The sequence below is a fragment of the Triticum aestivum genome, chromosome 5B (genome assembly GCF_018294505.1).
Source record: "Triticum aestivum cultivar Chinese Spring chromosome 5B, IWGSC CS RefSeq v2.1, whole genome shotgun sequence".
NCBI classification, from domain to species: domain Eukaryota; kingdom Viridiplantae; phylum Streptophyta; class Magnoliopsida; order Poales; family Poaceae; genus Triticum; species Triticum aestivum.
Window position 1 is genome coordinate 273,730,411 of NC_057807.1, and position 22,039 is coordinate 273,752,449.

Here is a 22,039-nt window from a genome sequence, read left to right on the forward strand (position 1 = left end):
TATGCATCACACAATTTCATATTCATCCAACCGACATAAAGTACTTCAAAGAGTGCCCCAAAGTTTCTACCGGAGAGTCAAGAAAACGTGTGCCAACCCCTATGCATAGCTTCATGAGCGGAACCCGCAAAGTTGGTCACCAAAACATACATCAAGTGGCACGTGATATCCCATTGTCACCACAGATAAGCACAACAAGACATACATCAAGTGTTCTCAAATAAAGACTCAATCCGATAAGATAACTTCAAAGGGGAAACTCAATCCATTACAAGAGAGTAGAGGGGGAGAAACATCATAAGATCCAACTATAGTATCAAAGCTCGGGATACATCAAGATCGTGCCATAGAGGGAACACGAGAGAGAGAGAGAGAGAGAGAGAGAGAGAGAGATCAAACACATAGCTACTGGTACATACCCTCAGCCCCGAGGGTGAACTACTCCCTCCTCGTCATGGAGAGCGCCGGGATGATGAAGATGGCCACCGGTGATGGGATCCCCCTCCGGCAGGGTGCCGGAACGGGCTCCCGAGAGGTTTTTGTTGGCTACAAAGGCTTGCGGCGGCGGATCTCCCGATCTATCTTGATATTCGATGGTTTTAGGGTACGTAGACTTATATAGGCGAAAGAAGTCGGTCGGGAGGTGCTCGAGGGGCCCACGAGACAGGAGGGCGCGCCCAGTAGAGGGGGCGCGCCCTCCTATCTCGTGGCCTCCTCGAGGCTCTTTTGACGTGAACTCCAAGTCTCCTGGGTGATATTCTTCCAAAAAATCACGCTGCCGAAGGTTTCGTTCCGTTTGGACTCCGTTTGATATTCCTTTTCTTCGAAATACTGAAACAGGCAATAAAACAACAATATGATCTGGGCCTCCGGTTAATAGGTTAGTCCCAAAAATGATATAAAAGTGTAAAGTAAAGCCCATAAACATCCAAAAGGGGTAATATAATAGCATGGAACAATAAAAAATTATAGATACGTTGGAGACGTATCAGCGCTCAGGACTCCCCATGTCCGCCCCAGATTTGGGCTGGATATGAGAGGTGTCAGTCAACCAGGGCATTGAGGCGCCTGTCCGGATCAGTGTTTTTTTGACCGGTCACATACTAGGTCGTCCGCCCGAGCGTTTGAGGGGAGGGGGTTGAGGCGTCCGACTGTAGGTGCTCTTATGTCCTTACTAAAGAAAATTTGTTGGTCGATCGATTCACAGTATTGGAATCCTTAGAATATTTCCTTAGGAATCATTTGCACTATATCTTAAAAAACTATCCACTCAAACTTCTTTATAGAATTTCTTTGTTTTTTTTGCATTCATCCAGTTTCTTGTAGTTTTCTTCTACTATATAATTCAAGAACACATGCACTTAAATCCTTTTTTTCTTCTTATTTATGTGTTTTGAGAATTACGTGGATTAAAGAGGCCTGATGTCACTTCTGGTGGTGCCTTACGCAGCCACTTCACCCCCATAGAAATTGGGGTTCCTTTAGCTCCCTCTGGCGCTGTCGCCGGTCCGCCTTATCTTCGGTGGCCTTACGGTCATGGGGCACGGTGAATCATGACCCTTGCCGGTGGGAGGGCTTTGTTTTTAGATGTTTCTTTGAGTTTTGTCAGAGTTTGTAGCCTGCTTAGGAAGGCGAAATGACGACAGCTCCCTGGAGATGTAATAAGGTTCTCCCTGCATGGTCCCGTCCTGATGATGCGTCTAGCATCATTGGTGGGCGTGTGGAGGTGTGTCTCATGTAGATTTGTCTTTGGTGGATTTGCTCGGATCTGGTTATCGTCCGTCTACGTTTGTGTGTTTTTAGTTTGGATCCTTCCGATCTATATTATTCTTCATCGGCATCTGCTGTTTTATGGTGCGTTGGTCCTATGGGGACTTAGCATGACAATTTTTCGACTGTCTACTACAACAAGTTTTGACCGGCACCGACCGGGGGAGGGGGAGGGGGCGATGATGGGCTCGCTTTAGTGCTTGTATTTGTCGCTAGATGGTGTACGGATCTGGATGTATTTTTTATTGTTTTCGGTCTTTGTTGTACTGCCATAATTGAAGATTAACAGGTCGGAAGTTTTTCTGCAAAAAAAAGGCTTGATGTCGCCAACAATATAGGGTTGACAAATCTTCTTGTGCAAAAGTGGATGACCTTCTTATACGAACTAGTAAATTTGTACGTGCGAAGCACGTTGATTTTAGAGAACATATTAATTGCACGTGAATATTAGATAAGATATTATTTGCGTGTAAATTATATAATTAGCAGTGTAATTGATATTTGATATGATATTAACTACCCGCTAAATGTGTCTAGCGCTCATCATTGGATCAACCTAAGTCGTTGGATCGACCTGGATTGATGGTCGAGATTTGTTGAATCTGCACCCTTGGATCTTTTACATTGATGTATAGATATATAACGGGATTTAATAATGCGTAAAGGTGTCCATCTACAAGACAATAATAGTGTGTTGGTTTCAGGGGAATTAGAGATGGGGAATGGGAGTTTAGGGGTGAGGAGATTAAAAGTCTACTATTTGATTAGAGGGAATGGGAGTTTAAATGGGAAGGGGAAGAGGAGTTTAAATGGGAAGGGAAGTGGGTGTTTAAATGGGAATGAGAGTTGAGGAAGTCAATTCCCACCAATTTCATCCGTAGGGTACCCTGTTAATTCGTGAACAGAATTTTATCCCACGCCAATTTCTATCATATGTCAAACAAGGGAATGGGAGTAAAAATCTACTTTCCATGCTTAATCCCTTCATAAACATCCTTGTGCAAACTCACATTCCCCTGCCGAGTGTTTACCAAACAGGCTGTAACATCTCTTCTCACTGAATGTGCATCGCTGAAAATCTTGAAATAAATTCAAAATAAATGTGAGCATCAGGGCTTGAACCTTGATGGGTTGGAATATCACTGTCCTTCTAACCATTCAATTACAGCTTGATTCGCAACAAAAAAACAATTTGGGGATAAAAGAATGTGCTATCTTGGGCCAGACCTTGAAACATCTATAACGTTTGGAATAGTAGATTTTTTGCTTATAGGACCACGTACGATGATGCATGTTATTACAGGAGTGTCATATAGAATAAATGATAAGACAAAAAAGATTATTTTTCTCTTAGTTAAGAGATGATCTCTTAAGAACAATATAACACAACACATATTTAGATATCCTAATTATAAGCGAAAGGACTAAAGTTTAATTAAATTTCACGTTTTTATTGTCTTTTTATTTTGAGAAACACATGTAACTTTATTCATATCTTCTATATCTAAATAGCTTAGCCCGCACTAACCTATTTCTCTCAACATGCAAGCATACCACCTCATTACATAATATGCGTGGGAAAAAGGCCCACCTCCATCAACTTATTCTTTCAACATGCAAGCATGCCACATTATTAAGCAACATGTATAGATAAAGACTCACCTCAACATGCAAACATACTTGAGAATTTTCATTTCATTATGTTATTTATATTTAATAAATATTTTACAACTGAATCAAACACAATAATTAATATGTATTATCAAATTTAGCTCTTATATATGTTTTATTACTGAAAATATTCATGTTTCATGTGGTGAATCTACTACCACTATAAAAGAGAGAGGGTGGAAAACCAGACAATCCTATCCATCGAAACCTGCGATCTAATGGTCTACATCACTCCAGCATACTAAACATGTTTTACACTTAAATTACCCACCAATGCCATTACTTAATTATTTACTGATCATTGCCATTAGATTAAAATCGATCCCGACCACGTCGCTTCCCTCTCGCAACAAGCACCACCCCACGTCGCTCCCCCGACCCCCCACCCCTCGCCCGCCCTCTTGCTGCTGTAGCCGCGCCGGAGAACCGCCGTGCGCCACGCCCCGCCGCGCCGTCCGGAGAACCGCAGCGCGCCGTGCCTCCCTCCCGCGCCACGCCCCGCCGCGCCGTCCGGACCCGCGCCGCCGCGCCGGCCACCGCCTCGACCGCCGGGACCGCCGCGCCCGACCGGGCCGCCGCGCCTCCCGCGCGCCAGCGGCCCCTCGCCGCGCCGTCCGCACCAGCTTTGGCAGTCTTCCAACCCTTTGTCAATCTTCCAGCTTTGGCCGTCCGCGCCAGGTCAGTCTTCCAACCCTTGGTCAGCCATCCGTTCCTCCAGTTCCTGCTTGTAATGTGTAGTATATCCTTTGATAAGGGTTACAGCGAGGGCGATTTCAGTGTATACTGCCATATTGATAATAGTGAGGTTGATAATAAGGTTGATTTCAGTTCCTGCCCCCCTTCAACTTGATTGATAATACTGCCATACAATCTGAACCATGCAAATTCAGTGTATGTGTTGTCCAATTTTCAGTGTTCTGTTGTCTAAATATTCAGTTTTGGTGTTATCCAAATTTCAGTGCATATGCAGTCTAAATTTTAGTTTATATTTCAGTGCATATGCAGTCTAAATTTTAGTTTATATGCTGTCCAAATTTCAGTGTACTTCCCCTGCTAAATTCAGTGTATGCTCCAGCCGTGCCTCCCGCGCTGCAGCGCCGTCCGCACCAGCGCCGCCGCGTCGTTCGCTTTCTTTTCTTGCACTCGCGAACCCGATATAATAAGGCATCCAAAAAACTCTAGCATGTAATTGACCACTGTTCATCCGAGCCATGGCTCGTTTTGAATGCATAAGGTAGAAATCGGCCTACCTTTTACTTAAGAAAAAAAGATTTTCCAATGCAACCTCCCTAGCTTTAACTGTGATGTGGCCATTCTGTTCAAGTTGTGCTACGAGTTGGCTCTTTTGGCTGAATTCATTAGATGCTTCACTTGAAGGAAGGGCGTATGCTTTGTGCCCTTGTTTGTATTTGGTTTTCTGCATATTGCCTGACGTTCTATAACTATCTTCAGGAGGATCTTTGGCTGTCGGCTTTTCCTATAGGGACAGAGGTTTGTGCGCATTCATGTTTTTGTTTTCAATCACACGCAAACATGCATAATACTTCCCTGTCATACACATTTGGCCTTACTTTTAATGCTGGTTTCATCTGCAGTGGGAAAATATTGATAAGATTAAGGAGTTCAACTGGAACTTTGAAAATTTAGAGGTATGATGAATATATAATCTTCAAATTTCCCCTTAAATATGATGTTTCCTTGCATTGTAATACATTCTTTATTTTTGGTGAACAGAAAGCTCTAGAAGAAGGGGGGGAAGCTGTATGGGAATACGGTCTATGTATTTGGCAGCACTGAGCGTAAGTAGTATTTTAGCACTGGCTGGCTGACGGTCTATGTAGCTCTATATTATCCTTTAGAGCTATTTGACAACACTTTATTAGTACTGAAAAATTCCCTGAGCATCCCTGTAGATTACATGGATTTATATAATTTGTCTAATGGGTTTATTTCTGTTGCTATGCAGCTCAACTGTTGAATGTTGATGGTGAATCAAAGATAGTGCTTATTCCAGTTGTAGTTGCGGTCAGTTTCCTTCCATTCCTTTTACCTGATAATTTATCTCCTCATTTTCTTTGGTATTCTATTTTATATGCAAATTCGTCGATGCGAGACTTGGACCATGAATTTCCTTCAGTTGCTTATTTTGTAGTAGTATACTCCTTTGTGACAATCAAGAATATGCTAGCCGTATTGCCAGCATTATATGTATATACTCCATATGGTAGTATATACTCTGAGAATTGGTGTATATACCTTATTTGTAAAATAGTATGTATATACTTCTTGCTAACTACTCTGTATTATCATGGTGGGTTAAATAGTTTTTGGTCTTCTAACTCTCTAGGATAATTAGCATCTTTGTGAGCCTTTTTCAGATTAAAATAACCTATTGATTTGATCAATAGAATAGATCTCTCTTTTTAAATAGTGGTAGTTTCTCCAAAGTTCTACTAATTTAATTCATTATTTTGGTATCCAGATCCAATAGCCTTGCTGTTTATATCTTCTTCTAATAAATCAATTTACAGTGCCACAGTTAAATAAGATGCAAATTCATGTATTGCTCGAATTTCAATCCTGCACTTTATCTATGTTGCTTGCTCTGAACTCTGTAAAAGGTACATTGCACATGCTGTTCACCTCTTTCTGTACTTTGTTGGTTCTTCTTAACATTTGTGTTTTTCCTATAAGATGGCGAAGAGTAATCCAGACAAAGTTCCACGAACGACTACGCATCGTTCCCCATTTACAGACATAACGAACTCGTCTACCATTGATAACGCAAATGTCACTACTAATAGCCAGGGACTATTTTGAATATTTACATGTAAAGTATCCATCCTTTTTTCTGTATACCTTTCGTGTTTTTTCTTCTAACATCAGCACTTCAGCAGAAGATGTCGTAAACCGTGTAATGTGGCAACACCAAGAAGGCCACCATCAAGGCGAAGCTGCAAACATGCAGAGCAGGTCTTGACTCCAGACCTATTTGTCATTCATTCACAGAGGCAATAAATATTATCTTAGTAATTTGAGATTTTCAAATATGATGCCTCAATTTATAAGTTTGTTGCATGTAACATCCTTTTTTATTTAAAAAGTTTGGCTTGGCTTCTCATTATGGTTTTGGTGCTTATATTATTCTTACACAAGCCAGTTTCACCTGAATTTATCATACAACCTAGAATTAATTAGAGCCCTGTTCTTGATCCTTACTTAATGCAACTGAAAAAAAAGGTTCTGCTGTGTGTTCACATTAATTCAGAAATTGTATGTATCAATCGACTGCATCCGATGTTGTGCTTCTCATGTTCCCTTGAAAGGATTGCTGGATGGAAAGATGTTTTTGCTTTCAGGATTTCTGGTGTGTGTACGACCCTCTAAATAACTCTCTTTCATCTCATGCAGCAGCAGAGGCTTAGAGGAAGGCGCTGCAGCGTGGATGCACATGGGATGTTGCAGGTTAAAGTCCTTTTAGTTTGTTGATAATTTCTCTGATGTAGATTGGAAGTTATATATTAAGAAATAGATTTTAATGTGTATATGGTGTGGATTCCAAAACTAATCTGCCTGTACTGAAAAGTTCCCTTGTACTAGAATTTTCCTGAAGCTAATGGAATTACCTTGTGCTTGCATGATGACTATTTTTTCAAGATACATGTAACAAAGAGGAGGAGCTCAGGGAGCTGAGTGTGAAAGGATAAAGGAGTCAGGAAGGAGAAATCATATGTTGGCTTAATTAATGCTTCCTAATCAGTATGCTTTCCATATTGCCGTTTATTGAACTAATATAGTTTGCTTTTGATTAAGGATCTTGACATGGCATGCCGTTTTTGATTTTCTGTAGCTTTTGTTGATCTTCTCCTTGTTCGGCTTAAATTTCTCATTGTTTTTCCTATTCCTTTGCAGGAACATGAACCTGATGATGACCCATAGGTGGATGTCTGTGAGAGGTACATGTGTTAGCTCATAAGCGTATGAGAATACAATCATGATGTGTATAATTATTCAGTTATACTTTTTATCCATGCCTCAACAATCGACCAAATTAAACGACAGGATGAACATTCAGACTTTATTGATGACAGGGATTCTAGGAAGACCATTACATACTCGACCAGCCCACCTGTCATCGCAAGACAAGCTAAAAGTAAAGCAACATAAAAATTGTTAGCCTTCCCAAAGGCGAATTTCTGCACAACATTCTGGGAATTCACCTATTTGTATCCGTACATTTTCACCTTGACTATAAGTGGAAAGGTTTGCTATATTTATTTAACTATCATTCTGCCGTCGCTGACCATCATTATTCGGCCGTAATCCCGGCGTCCTCCTAGCATCACCCTGCTGTGCCCCTGGCCAATTGCCTAGAGATGCCATCCAAGCGCGTGTGGCTGCAAAAGTGCTTCATATGATGAAAGATGGTATCATTGACCCAGTGAAAATGATCCAAACTGTACTTCAAGGTGCAGCAAGGTACAACTTCAGTTCTCTAACCATGTACTTTATGTATGACCATGACAGAAGTAATCAGAGTTGTTTGACTATTTGTGCTTCTGTAGTTCTGTACAATGTTTATCCGCTGATCACAACCATAGAGGTTGCAGATGAGCAAAATGGGTTTTGAGGACAGTGCGGCATTGTGTTTGCACTTGTTTTGATAGAATGGAATGCATGTCTCATATGACCAGTTCTAAGAAATACAAGCATAGTTTGAGGTAAACTAGCCAGAAAACTAAGGTTACTTTTAAGTAAGGATAGGGCCATGGATTACATGATTGCTTTTCAAAACACAACATCAGATGTAGTTGAGCACACCGCTTCGGTTGGTGGAAGTTTGAACTTCGTATTCATATTAATCCATGTATAAGTTTACTGACGGTAATTGTTTCATCTGATGGTACTGCTATTGTGTCACAAAGAACAAGTACTCTGATGATGCCTCACAAAGAAAAAGTTCTTACGACAATAAACTGATGTTGACTATTGTTGGGGGAGGTGAGGATGCCGATGAAAAGAGAAGAGTTTGTCTTCTGTCCGATAGGATTTGGTTGTAAATCTTTGTTCATTACTTCAGGTGTGCATTGAGCGTACATGATCTGCTCAAAAAAACAAATTGATTGGCAAGTTTTGATTATATCTAAAGAAGGACATGGGCAATGCTCGATTGGCAAGTTTGGATTATATCTAAAGATCGACATGGACAATGCTCGATTGACAAATTTTGATTTTTTTTTCTTGCTAGAAATGATACCAACACAAGTGCTTAGCATGATAAATATGTTCGCCTATATTCTGAGTGGAAGTTAGATGGATTTTTTGGGTACATTAGTCGACCTCTCAGTTGATATTTTATATTACTAGTTAATTGTCTGCAACGGGGCCATAAATATTTGTACACGCACAATTTTTATTTGAGAGCCGCATATGTTCTTTTGTTGATTCTATTTAAATATAAATATTTCTTTAGAGCGGTCGTTCCCCTACTCCATGGATCTGTGGCACTCAAAGGAGTTGATTGAAATGATGGCGTGAAACATAAAAAAGACTCCGGAAAGTAGGGCTTGTGAGAAAATAATCAGATTACAAGGACCTGGATAAATGTTGAACGTTCGGATTCTAAGCATGTCATCCCGAAATGTTTTTATGGCAACTTTATTGACGCGAGGTGGCAACTTTACTTGCTAAAAAAATGGCAAATTTATCTTCATTTAGTTTTTTTGTCAGAAAATTGTTATGTTTGCCAATCTCGCTTGAACTAAAATTATCATGAAAACATTCAGGTTGCTATGCGCAAAAATTCGAGCGTTCTGGATTTATCATTTTCGTACAAGAATGGATGAATAGTGCTTGTACCTAAGTACTTGAATATGTTCTTTAAGATTCATATAAATAAGAAGGCTATGGCTTCAAATAAGAACGCAATAACTTTTTAGGTGAAAAATGGATCTTACCAGCACAACAATTCATTTGAAATAGTTATTTACTACTACTATAAGATTACCCATTTACATACACATATAAATTTTCACATAATAATCGTAAGTCGAGACGTGCGTTGCACGTGCATGCTTACTAGTCTCATTGAAAATGTTGTAAAATACTCCCGCAACAACGTACGGGGTATCATCTAGTACTGATAACAATAGGACACTGAATTGGACCTAAGATCTAAGAAAACACAAAGTAACTCCTATGATTAAGAATTACAATGCAATCTCTTGAAAACACCTTTTTTGCGGTATCAGTCTCTGCTTGAGAAAATACTCCAAAAACTTCGGTAAAAATGTTGTAATTGGATCGAAGCAACGATGTTTTCACCCTTTCATCCACACGAACATTAAAAATAACCATAAGCCACGTGTCGAGCACCGAAAAATGCATCGGCATTGAATGGACAGTGAAGGCTACGTTCAGATGGTTCTTATGTCGAGGATGGATCGGCGGGCGCTGGTATGGTGTTAAGAGATGACAAGGGTGCTATCATTTTCTCTTCGTGCAGACAACTCTTTTTTTGTCGAGATGCGCTTAAAACTGAATTATATATGTACATGCATGGAAGGACTATCGTTCGCCATTCAAAGAAGCGACTTGCCAATAAGGATCGAGATGGATTCACTTATTGCTGTGAAACTGATCCAAGCTAAGGACGTTGATAAACCGATCTACTCATCGCTCACTATGGAGATTAGATATCTTATGTCTTTTCATGAAATATGTATTACTTATATAAGTTGTAACTAAAATAAAGTTAGCGATAGCATAGCAAATTTGCTCGTTTAGGGGCAAGAATCATGACTTGGCTTGGTTCCGGTCCTCATGTTGCTATCGACCTTGCTGGGATCGACTGTAAAGACCTTTTGATTTGAGTAATGCATGTTTTTCAAAAAAAAAAAAAAGAATGGACGGTGAAGTCGACCGTACACAGGGTCGACAAAAATATCCTAAATCGACAGCAACCATGGCGGGAAGTCGGCAAGAGCAAGACCCTCTGTACCGACGCGTGTGCCGACCATGATAGCTCCTCTAGACTATGTCGCACCGACGCGTGCACAGAGGGACCACTGACACATCGGTCCCACGCGACAGAGGCTCCCGCCTCCCTGGTAAACCGCAGCCCCGCTACGCACACGCGGCAAAGCTACACCGGAACCGCATTCGCAGCGCGCTTTCGTCGCCGCCAGCACCACCACGCCTCCTCAACCTCCCATGGTGGTTGCCCCCCGAGCCGCACGCCCCAACCACCCCTAACCCTAGATCCCGCCACACTCACCCCCGCACACGCACACGCACTCTCACTCTCCCACTCGGCCTGCTTGTCACTATGGAGGCCGGGAGCAGCAAGGCCAGGCTGGCGGTGGCGTGCGCGATCGGCGGGATCGTGCTGGGCGCGGCCGTCGTGGCGCTCCACGTCGCCGGGCCCGTGGCCGTCCCGGGGCTGCCCCCGCTCGACGCGCTGCGCCGCCGGTTCCACCGCCGCCGCCGCCCCGTGCGCGTCTACATGGACGGCTGCTTCGACATGATGCACTACGGCCACTGCAACGCGCTGCGCCAGGCGCGCGCGCTCGGCGACCAGCTCGTCGTCGGCGTCGTCAGCGACGACGAGATCACCGCCAACAAGGGACCGCCCGTCACGCCGCTCAACGAGAGGTGGGTCGTTAATTACCCCATCCCTTTATGTAGCGGCTGTCGCCTTTTTAACTCACACACGTGGTGAGGTGTTCTCACGCGTCCGCACAGCTTGCTCCAGCATTTCATTACGTTTTTTGTTTTGTATTTTAAGTTTTTAACCCCTGGCCAAGTAGATGCTACGATGTCAACGCTTGAGCTATGTTTGCCTAGATGTTGCTGGAGAAACAATTGCTGCACGGCACGAGAGATTTGAATTGTACAATTTGTGTTCCATTTATGATATTAAATGGATTTATGGGCATTGGATAGACTGTGATAATGCGCTAAATATCCGAATCTTAAATGTGTGTGCAAATTATGTAGCACTACTTTACTTACATTTTTTCCACCTCCCATTAATTATCCTATAAACTCTCATGTAACTAACGCTGTGGGTAGTAAGAATCTGCAATTTGTTATTTCTAATCTTTCCTTTTCTGTGTAATACAGAATGGTGATGGTGGGCGCAGTGAAATGGGTGGATGATGTCATTCCAGATGCGCCATATGCCATAACTGAAGACTTCATGAACAAGCTATTCACTGAGTATAATATAGATTACATCATCCATGGCGATGATCCTTGTCTACTCCCAGATGGCACCGATGCATATGCCCTTGCCAAAAATGCTGGCAGATATAAGCAGATTAAAAGAACTGAGGGAGTGTCAACAACAGACATTGTCGGTATGGACTCTGCTTTTGTTTTCTGTTTCTGTATCTACTGTTAACGTTTGCTTTACCATAACAAAATCAATTATCTTTGAGAACCAAATCTTATAGTGATCTCCAATATTGCAATTGATTCTTGATCAACTAGAGACCTATTTGTTCATGAGACTATCATTCACTAGATTTTCTTTCTCGATTTCTTGTGGTGCTCCACTTTTATAAAGCACTCGAAATAGTGCCATATTATTAAGAGCACAAGGAAGGAACAATCGAATAAGTTGTCGCCAAGAGTCACCCCTTTCTTGTTCCGGGCATCAGATCCAACATAAAGTTGCTGCTATGTGATTATTCTATTTACTGGCCAGGATGCTATGGTCGCATGGAATACACATTTATCTTGAATTTTGGGAACCGGTGAATTGATCATCTATAGTAAAGAAACTGCTTGTGGCAGCGAAAATATTTATTCTCACTGTGAAATCATCTTTTTTCATTGCAGGAAGAATGCTTCTTTGTGTTAGAGAGAGATCAGTTTCTGATAGGCACAACCACTCTTCACTACAGAGGCAGTTCAGTTCTGGGCATGGTCAGAAGATTGATGATAGTGGGTCTGGAAGTGGAACTAGAATATCTCATTTTCTTCCTACATCTCGGCGGATAGTTCAGTTCTCAAATAGCAGGGTATAACTTTCTCATGAATTGAATATTGTTTATGTTCTTTGATGAATATTCTACGAGGCACCACAGCATGGTTTAGCAGTTGGCACCTAGTCTTGATCTTAGAAGCAACTTCTAGGTATCGCCATCTATATTAGTCCCTCTGAAAACGACACTTTTTTCATGGTGGGATTGTGTGAGAGTGCTACCTTGAGTTCCTCTTGTAGTTCAAATGCATGTGCTAAATATCCGATGACAGATATTTAACTTCCTGGAACGTCAGTTTTTTTGTATGTTCATGTAGTTATTGGACATAATAAAGATACATTCTTCGGTGGGAGGGAGTACAGAGCGCCTGCTCTACTGTTAACTTGTGCCCTGTCGATTAGTCGATTGTGACCTAATTGCGGAAGTGTGGCAGCAATAGATGAATTGTTTAATAGTACTTCGACAAGTTCAGAGGCAATTGTCGCATCCACAATAAAAAATCCAATGCTTAAAGTATCAGAAAAAACCCGTATGTTTGTTATTCAGTTATCTATTACATGAGCATACAGTGTAACTGTATGTTTGTTTCATTTCTGTAAATGTGGTGATAATAAGTGCTTTTTAACTGAATAAAACCGTTTCCCTCTTTCCAAACTTTTGCTACAGTTCATTCTGTGTTGACTGTAAGCTTTACCAATGTAGGGCCCAGGACCAGATTCTCGGATAGTTTACATAGATGGTGCATTTGATCTGTTCCATGCTGGGCATGTTGAGGTAAATACAAGAAGGAAAACATCATCTGTCTCAGCATTCAGCCGCACTTCCCATATTTGCATGTTGGCTCTACTTCTATTTTTTCTTCTTATTGCAAGGAAGCAATCAAGCAAACGGAACTTTCCTTTCCAAATCATAGCACTGCAAACTTTCTTTTGTATTTATAGTTTCTTCTACGTAGATATTGCGACTTGCTCGAGGGCTTGGAGATTTCTTGCTTGTTGGTATTCACACGGATCAGACCATAAGGTAATATACGATGGTTGCTTCCTCTTTTATTTTTCCATTCCTTTATGAGGTACAGTATGTGTACGGTTTATTCAATTGTCCAAGTTTACAATGTGCATTTGTTTTGAAGCCTACCATCTCTACTCAGTTCATTCAACATTATATTCAGTCTAGATTTTGCTGTTGATGTTTATCATATTGGTTAGTTCTACACGAGGACCACATCGCCCAATCATGAATCTTCATGAGCGAAGTTTGAGTGTCCTAGCCTGCCGTTATGTTGATGAAGTAATCATTGGTGCTCCATGGGACATTTCAAAAGACATGGTGAGTTGTAATTGTCTACTCTACTCTAAACCATGACATTATCTTATTGTAGTATAAGATGCTTGATGTATTCGTTATACTATTTCCTTGAACACTGCACTTAGGCTACTCATTGAGTGCCCACACTCTGCTAAGGATAAGAAACATGTATCCTAGTATGTCGAGCTGTCTTTGTAAGGCTCGGTCAGTCTGCCTTCTCCTCAGCCTCACCTATGCTGGGCTCTGCCTGAGCAGCTGTGCTTGGCCTACACACCGTGTCAGTGGCTTTGCTGCTGCGCCTGGTTGCGCTTCAATGTGATACTTGTCATGATTTGTGTTGAAGTATTTATTTGCTGAGAGTTGTTTTTTCTTCCAAAATAGTCTTCTAGTTCTTTAAAGGAGGTAGAAACATAGAATAGGGAGGTGGGAGGGGTGAATAAACCACCGTCATTATTGTAGCCACTGACACTGCTACCACCAACTCTACTGTTTGTAGTACCAATTACTAAACAGATACACACATTGTATAGAACATGACACTTACGCTGTGCCAATAAAACTCACAATTCCACATGAGGTATTAAATTTTGATTTTAATACGTGCTGGCTTGACTTGGTCCCAAGTTTTTTTTTCACAAGATAGCATAGTTAAAGTCAGTAGACATTCTTTCTTTCTTGGCTTGGTCCCAAAGTTTAGTTATGTCAGCTAGGTTTGAGGTAGATATATGTGAGGACTGTGGATTGAACCAAATTATTAAAATTCATGAGCTGCAATTTTAGCTACAAATATCAGGTATTTGTGGTTTCTGGGGGTTTATGCCAGGAGTTCTCTAACTTCATTTTTCTGTGCAGATTACAACATTTAATATTTCATTAGTCGTTCAAGGAACAATTGCCGAGAACATGGATTTTGCGAAGGTAATCACGTGGAGTTTTTTTTTCCAATAATATTTCTTAAAAAACCCTAATGTGGAACCTAACATTCGTTATTTACTATGGCCACTCGTGCAGGACGAGTCACATCCATATGCTGTCCCAATGGTTATGGGTATTTTCCGCAGATTGGAAAGCCCTTTGGATATAACTACTAGTACTATTATAAGGAGGATAGTTTCTAACCATGAAGCCTACCAGGTAGCTACCGTACTGTTGTATCAGATTGCTGGCTGAATTTGGTCTCTTATCAATAATGTGATTTTTTTTGTCTTCTTCTCAATAATGTGCACACGTGAGCTGTTTTATACTGATGTTGATAATGAATTGATGCTCTGGTGAAGCCTTCTTATGTATATTAAATAGTTGTCTCCTGGGACCAATATTTCCTGCTATGTCTTATGCTCTGCTGTTTGATGTGGTTCCCATTTATGCTGGTCCATTGATCTGGTGTGGTTTTTACTCACTTTTTCTGTGGTGTTGCTTTGTGCAGAAGCGGAATGAAAAGAAGGAAGCCAGTGAGAAGAAGTACTACGAGAGTAAAAACTTCGTCAATGGAGAGTAGTTTGTGAACATACATTTTGAGATACTAATACCCCGTCACAAATGCAACCAACCATCAGGTGTTCCACAGGTTTATTGTTTATGTTATCTTTGTCGTGTTGATGATATAGGCTTAGGTAGCTTGTGATGCAACCACGCCTACTGAGATCCAGACAGTGGTGGTGATTTAGGTGACGATGCTGGAGGGGGAAGGTGTTTCCTCCGTCCACTTTCCGTCTCCATCTTTCCTGGCTAGGGCCCCTGTTTATAGGCTTCGCTGCCTGCTGTTACCACAAGTTTTAGTTGTGGCCTGTAGTTTCATAACTGTGGTACAGTATGAATGTTAGGTTAAATAACTATTTGCTGTTGTTGCTTTATTTATGCCTCCCGATATATGCGGGCACCGTATGCAGTCCTTTTCTAGTACATTCGGAGAGTCCTCTTCTGATCTTGAGCTGAAAAATGGACTAACTGATATTGTACGTGTGGGTCGGTGATAGCAACTGCGTCTGATGGTACACCTGGATGAATGGTTCCAACGTCGGTTGGTGACATCTCGGTATCTGATGGCATCATGATGTGGATATGTAGATCACTGAATCTTGACAAAATGGTCGCTAGCACGAACACTGGAAGGCTGCCAAGTTGCTGCGGTTTGCTGGTTCAGCCTGGTGCACGTTCGTCGCCATGGATGAAAGGGATGTGCTACCTGTGATCTCCAGACAGCACATCTGGGCATGCTCTCCTATGAGCGACCTACACTGTTTCTAGCCATTGTTTTGCCTCCCTGTTTTGTCTCAGCTCTCATTTGGATCTGGAAACTGTTGCTTAGTTTTCTGGGTGGCCATGGGCATGCCGCGTGAGTCGATGAACTGGAGTGTCTGTTTTGTGTGGGAAATCATTTCGCTTTCTTCCTGGGAAGATCTATCTATGGACATGCTGCTATATTTGGCCTCACAAACTAAGATTTGTGCACCTCATTTGCATCCGGGATTGGAGTTTGGTTTCTGAATAATGGAGTGGGGTGGCAGTAGTAACAGGCAAAACCAATTGTGTGGGGCAAGCTGAAGATCCAGCTGCCGCACGTTCCAGCGACCGCCCCTGACAGAGACTCCCCCAGAGCTGGAGAGATGGATGGTCACTTGCATTGCATCTGAATGTAGTACTCCCTCCGTTCCTAAATACTGAACTCCCTCCATCCTGAAATACTTGTCGGAGAAATGCATAAAAATGGATGTATCTAGAATTAAAATACGTCTAGATACATACATTCCTCCGACAAGTATTTCCGGACGGAGGGAGTATAAGTCTTTGTAGGGATTTCACTAGGTGGACTACATACGGAGCAAAATGGATGAATCTACACTTAAAATGTATCTATATACATCCGTACGTGGTTCATAGTGAAATCTCTACAAAGACTTATATTTAAGAACGGAGGGAGTAGTATTTTGTTTCATCCATCATGGCCCCCTGAAAAATGGAATCCTCAGTCACTCCAGTTTTGTGTCCCCCCCTTGCAATTGTGGGTGGATCTTGTAGGTTGCTAGTAGGCTGGATGATCTTTTGATAGATACTGGAGATTTGGAGCCGCTCGATGAATCACTGTATGCTGTGTAGGTTGTTACATAGGGTGTCTTTTAACGTGATCATCATGCCGCATCCACTGCTGCGCCCAAGTCTGATGCCATGATGGCTATGTGCTACCCGTGAGCTCTGTCCAATCCTTCCGACATGATTAGTTTGATGTACCTCTGTTCGGGTTTGTCCGTGTTTATTGGTCTTCAACGTATTTTGTGTCAAATTTTAACTATAGATTTAATGCAGATTTGACTAATAAAATCTAAGTTGTATGTCACGAAAGTTATATTGTTGGATTTATATTTGAAAATGGATTCCAATTATACTATTTTTATGGTGTATAAAATATATTTTGGTAGTTAAATTAAGGACGCGGATAACTGCCACACATGTGGTATACTAGCCATCCGCCCACATACCGTGTGTGGCGTGAGCAGGAGGCAGCCCACACGGATTGTGTGTGGGCGAACATTAGAATTGCTCACATATGTGGGCGTTACTACTTCGTGCCACACGCCCAATAAAATACTACTCATCTCCATCCTGAGCGTGTGGCACGAAGCAAAAATGCCCACACATCCTGACACAATTACATTAGATACTTTTGCGGGATGACGATTTAGTTGCCATCCGAGATGACATATATAGTTATCTGGGATGGCAAATGTAGTTATAAAAGCATGGCAACTCTATCTATTTTAGTTGACTAGTTGCCATGTCTAATTTATGATAGTTGCCGCATGTAATCAAGCCATAGTTGCTGTGTGTGATTAACTACTTGTCATATATGGTCAAATAGTAGTTGTCATGTGTGTTTATTTAGTTGTCACGTGTGGTCCAACTATAGTTGCTATGTATGGTTAATCACAGTTGCCATGTGTATTTATCTGGTTGCCACGTACGCGCAACTGCAATTGCCGTCTTGCAATGAATCATAGTTACCATGTGTTTTTACCTAGTTGCCACGTACGCGTACTGCATTTGCCATCCAACAACGTACGGGTGTCGAATGGGCGAAATCAGTTCGCCCACAAGCGCGTGAACTAGGTGTTGGCTGTGTGGGCAAAAACTAGTTCGCCCACATAGTGTAGTGTAGGTGCCAAACCACGTGCTGCGGGCATGTGGGCGAACTCTCCAACGCTCACACACCAGCCCCGTCCTACGTGACACGCGAATTCTACCTCAATGTGTCAAGATTCGTGCAAACTTGACTGGACGGTCATCCATGCATGTGGGTGAGTTGCAAAACTGCCACACGTGTGGGCAAAACTGCCACACGTGTGGCCGTTAGTCTTTCCATAAATTAGTGGTCAAATTTTGACTAAAAAACACTAGGGAGTAATAAACCTGGATAGAGGTACTAGCTTTGGCTACTCCAGCGCAGATCAGTAAAACGGACCTCATCGTGGACTCGAATCGGGGTGGAGGTCATTCAAACGGTTGTATGGACGCAGCGGTGGCTTTATTTATAAAATAGGATGAAAGCCTATTTTGAGGAGGTTATTCGACCGCATGCACCAAATGTTCGCTCCTAGATTTTTCTCCACGCCGACTACACAAAACAATCAAAGGTAAATAGCACAATTCTAAAGTAATTGAACGATAAATATTCCAATTCAACAACAATAGTAAAAATAGTACAAACATAAAATTTTGAAAAAAATACTTTCAAGTTTGAATTCAACTTAGTCAACCACATGTTCTGATTGTCCATATGAAACGCCCAAAGAAGCCCAACCAGATCATTCTGCATTTGCTCATGAGTTTCTTGATGTCCAATTCAACAACAACAACAACAACAACAACAGTAATAATAGTAATAATAATAATATAATTCAAATATAACATTTTAAAATAAAATAGTTTTAAGTTTGAATTCAACTTAGTCGGTCTATGCTATGGAAGCTAGATAGGATCACCACGTTTTGAAAATTCAGGCCATGGCGAACTTCTTCAGCCTCATCCTCCACAGTCATTTTGTGCATGATCATGCAAGTTGTCATCATCTCTCCAAATGTCTATGGATCTCATAGTTTAACGGTTTCGCAAACAACTACAAAACCTCATAGTTTAGCGGTTTCGCGAACAACTACAAAACATGCTTGGAGCACTCCAATTACTCCCTTGACATCCTTTCTAGTAGCCTCTTGTCTTTGGACAAAGTGTCATTTTTATTACCCTTGGTTCGAAGATGGTATAGATGAAAGCTGCCCACGGAGGATAGATACCATCACAAAGATAGCAATCTATGTTGTAATCATGACAATTGATGGTATAGTTGCACTCAGGAGTGCTAGCACACAACCTGCAAACAATGGAGACCGCTATAACATGTTGTCATTGTGAGACCCAGACATGCCAAAGAAAGAGTGCAGAAATGAAAGATCATATAATGCAACTTATTCAAGAATGATGGTTCCCTTTTTGCAATGGAGTTGGTATTGCCCTTCTTGAGCATATGGCAATTCTCTCATTTATCAGATTTGAGCATACCTAGAAACCGCACATGGCAATTCTTTCATTTCCAGGTTTGAGCATACCTAGACACCCTCTCGATTTTCCAATTGCCATGAGCCTTGTTGTGTTTACATGAGTTAGTTCCCTCAAGTACTCTGGTCCAACAGCTTCACCACTATAGTAGAAAATTTGACAATCACTTTAAGGCATGTGCTTTCAGACATCCGAAGGTACTCATCACAAATTTGCAGTCGTGCCATATGCAAACATCCTCATTGCAGCTGTGTACATGACATCTATCAGGATGAAGTAATCATCATATGCCTGGACATATGTCACCACATCTGAAGTCGACGGTAGAAATAGGGCTTGAATAACTCATTGGGGCAAAGTAGTCGCCGATCAAAATCATATGCTCGTGTGCCCTATTTAGATTCACGACTCAATGTCCCTTTATTGATCCCTTGTAGTTGAGAATATGATCCTCTGCATGCACCATGTCTGCAAGAATCGCCTTCGACGTTGTTGTTTTATCCTCATATTCCTCCTTCTCATCCAACGAAGATGACTCCATGAACTCATTGTAGAAGTACTCCTTGTCCAAATCCATCATGTTTTCTTTAAAGTAAACTACGATAACATAAAAAAAACCAGGCAATGTCATTTGGTTGAACACTTGTCGGGCATAGTGTTTGCCATGGACGATGTTGACAGGAAGCGGAGAATACCGAGGCTGCAACTAGATTCGTGTTGGACTCGTGACGTAGTCTATGGCGGGAAGGCGCCTAGGTGGAGTGGTGGAGGTACAAAAAGGACTGGGAGGCGGCCAGAGTGGTACAATGGCAGCGTTGGTCGCCGAGGGTGTGGATACAGATAATAGGGGCTAGGGACGGAATATTCAGAAAGTGCTCCTGGTGTGGTTTTTGGGTGGACCGGGGGTGTCGGAGTACGAAGTGGCGGACGTCCGGACTCCCCAAATATCTCCTTCTTTTGGTGTCGGATTGTGGGATTTCAGGCGTTTGGACCGGTTCGGACAATTTTGGTGCCGTCGTTGGATGGCAAAAAATGCTCGTAATGCGCGGTTCAGACATTTGCAGGCGATTAGTGATTCACATTGGAGTTCTCCTTAGGTAGCTAGCTACCATGTCTTGTTCTCATTTCTTGCTATAGTTGCCACATAGGAATGTATGCATAATTAGGGGAAATGACTTAATAAATGCATGAACTAGGCTTAAAGCATCTTCAACATGACTCTCCATATGTCCGTGGATGTGTCTAGATAATGTCCTCGGACATGCCCACAGGAATCCCATTTGTCCCTCATTTTTTCGAACAAAGGCATATGATTGGTGGGATGGAAAGAGAGAAGATATAAATGAGAGAGAGAGAGAGAGAGAGAGAGAGCGAGAGCGAGAGCGAGAGAGAGAATGGTCTGGATTGATCCACATTCGAAGTGGCGGGCTATCTAGACACCCCATTTCCTTCCCTCATAAGGGCTAGGTTAGGGTGCTTGTGGAGGTCCGTACAAATGGAGAATTTGGGGACCTTCGTTGGAGAGGTGTTTTTGTGTCCGATCATGTCCATACAATATTTGGGCTATCCATCCAAAAATATGTGGAAGATTTGGGGACCTCGGTTGGAGATATTCTTATGTGGGGAAATAGATAACAAGTTCGAAATAGGGATAAGGAGATATCTAAGGGAATGTATCAAATTATTTCTCCATTTACCTGCGGATATCCCCCATTTTCCTACCAAAATGGTGGTACCCAGGGGTATACTTCATTGCAAACGGATATTCTTTTGCTACCGAATTGAACATATACATCACGTCAGTTCTAGAACCTAGTGCCGAACTAAGTGCACATGAATGTTGAAAGCATTTGCTACTTGTGAGCCGCGATGGGATTTCATCGAAGAGTAGAGGATGATGCAATACAATAGTGATAAGTATTTCCCTCAGTTAAGAACCAAGGTTATCAATCCAATAGAAGAACCGTGTAAGACCTCGTGAACAACATCTACACACAAAGTAATAAATACTTGCAGCCAACGCAAAGAAGGGGTTGTCAATCCCTCGGCGGTTAATTACAAGGATCAAATCTCGTAGTGATAGATAGATAAACAAAAACACAAAATAAAATAACGGTAAATAAATTCAAGTAAGGTATTTTTGGATTTTAATATATGATAAAGATAGACCCGGGGGCCATAGTTTTCACTAGAGGCTTCTCTCTTGAACATAGCATACAATGGGTAAAAAATTACTGTTGGACAATTGTTAGAAAAGCGCATAGTTATGACCATATTCAAGGCAATGATCATGTATATAGACATCACGTCCGAGACAAGTAGACCAACTCCTGCCTGCATCTACTACTATTACTCCACACATCGACCGCTATCCAGCATGCATCTAGAGTATTAAGTTCATATAGAACGGAGTAACGCCTTAAGCAAGATGACATGATGTAGATAAAGTAAGCCCAATTAATGTGAATAAACCCCATCTTTTTATCCTTAGTGGCAACGATACAAATGCGTGCCATGTCCCTTTCTGTCACTGGGATTGGGTAACACAAGATCAAACTCATCACAAAGCACCTCTCCCATTGCATGATAAATCGATCTAGTTGGCCAAACCAAACGAATAGATCAGAGAGAAATACAAAGCTATAACAATCATGCATAAAAGAGTTCAAATAAGACTCAGATAATATTCATGAATAATCTGATCATAAACCACAATTCATCATATCCCAACAAACACATCGCAAAAAAGGATT

General features: G+C 41.7%; 1 protein-coding gene and 1 long non-coding RNA gene across 9 annotated transcripts; both read left to right on the forward strand.

Annotated features, from left to right (window-relative positions):
• The first annotated feature begins 3,826 nt into the window (after positions 1 to 3,826).
• On the forward strand, positions 3,827 to 8,913 carry LOC123111336 (uncharacterized). Of its 8 annotated transcripts, XR_006454382.1 has the most exons (10): positions 3,827 to 4,119; positions 4,894 to 4,932; positions 5,037 to 5,090; positions 5,176 to 5,240; positions 5,408 to 6,414; positions 6,853 to 6,906; positions 7,099 to 7,200; positions 7,354 to 7,920; positions 8,367 to 8,442; positions 8,522 to 8,913. It is a non-coding gene; the product is annotated as an uncharacterized lncRNA (long non-coding RNA). The 8 variants fall into 8 exon arrangements; XR_006454379.1 differs by having other exon boundaries at positions 7,354 to 8,442; XR_006454381.1 differs by having other exon boundaries at positions 8,007 to 8,913.
• Positions 8,914 to 10,576: 1,663 nt separating this feature from the next.
• On the forward strand, positions 10,577 to 15,592 carry LOC123111337 (ethanolamine-phosphate cytidylyltransferase). Its single transcript, XM_044532109.1, has 9 exons — positions 10,577 to 11,094; positions 11,566 to 11,801; positions 12,286 to 12,467; positions 13,134 to 13,205; positions 13,387 to 13,454; positions 13,640 to 13,760; positions 14,592 to 14,657; positions 14,751 to 14,873; positions 15,166 to 15,592. The coding sequence occupies exons 1-9, from the start codon at positions 10,769 to 10,771 to the stop codon at positions 15,235 to 15,237; spliced, it is 1,266 nt and encodes a 421-aa protein (XP_044388044.1). The 5' UTR covers positions 10,577 to 10,768; the 3' UTR covers positions 15,238 to 15,592.
• The last annotated feature ends 6,447 nt before the right edge of the window (positions 15,593 to 22,039 follow it).

Bases quoted from the DNA above. Each gene is read 5' to 3' on its own strand.
- LOC123111337 (XM_044532109.1), top strand. From the start codon at position 10,769: ATGGAGGCCGGGAGCAGCAAGGCCAGGCTGGCGGTGGCGTGCGCGATC. The intron at 13,206-13,386 runs GTAAATACAAGA...TCTTCTACGTAG, and splicing joins TCCATGCTGGGCATGTTGAG to ATATTGCGACTTGCTCGAGG. The intron at 14,874-15,165 runs GTAGCTACCGTA...TGCTTTGTGCAG, and splicing joins CTAACCATGAAGCCTACCAG to AAGCGGAATGAAAAGAAGGA.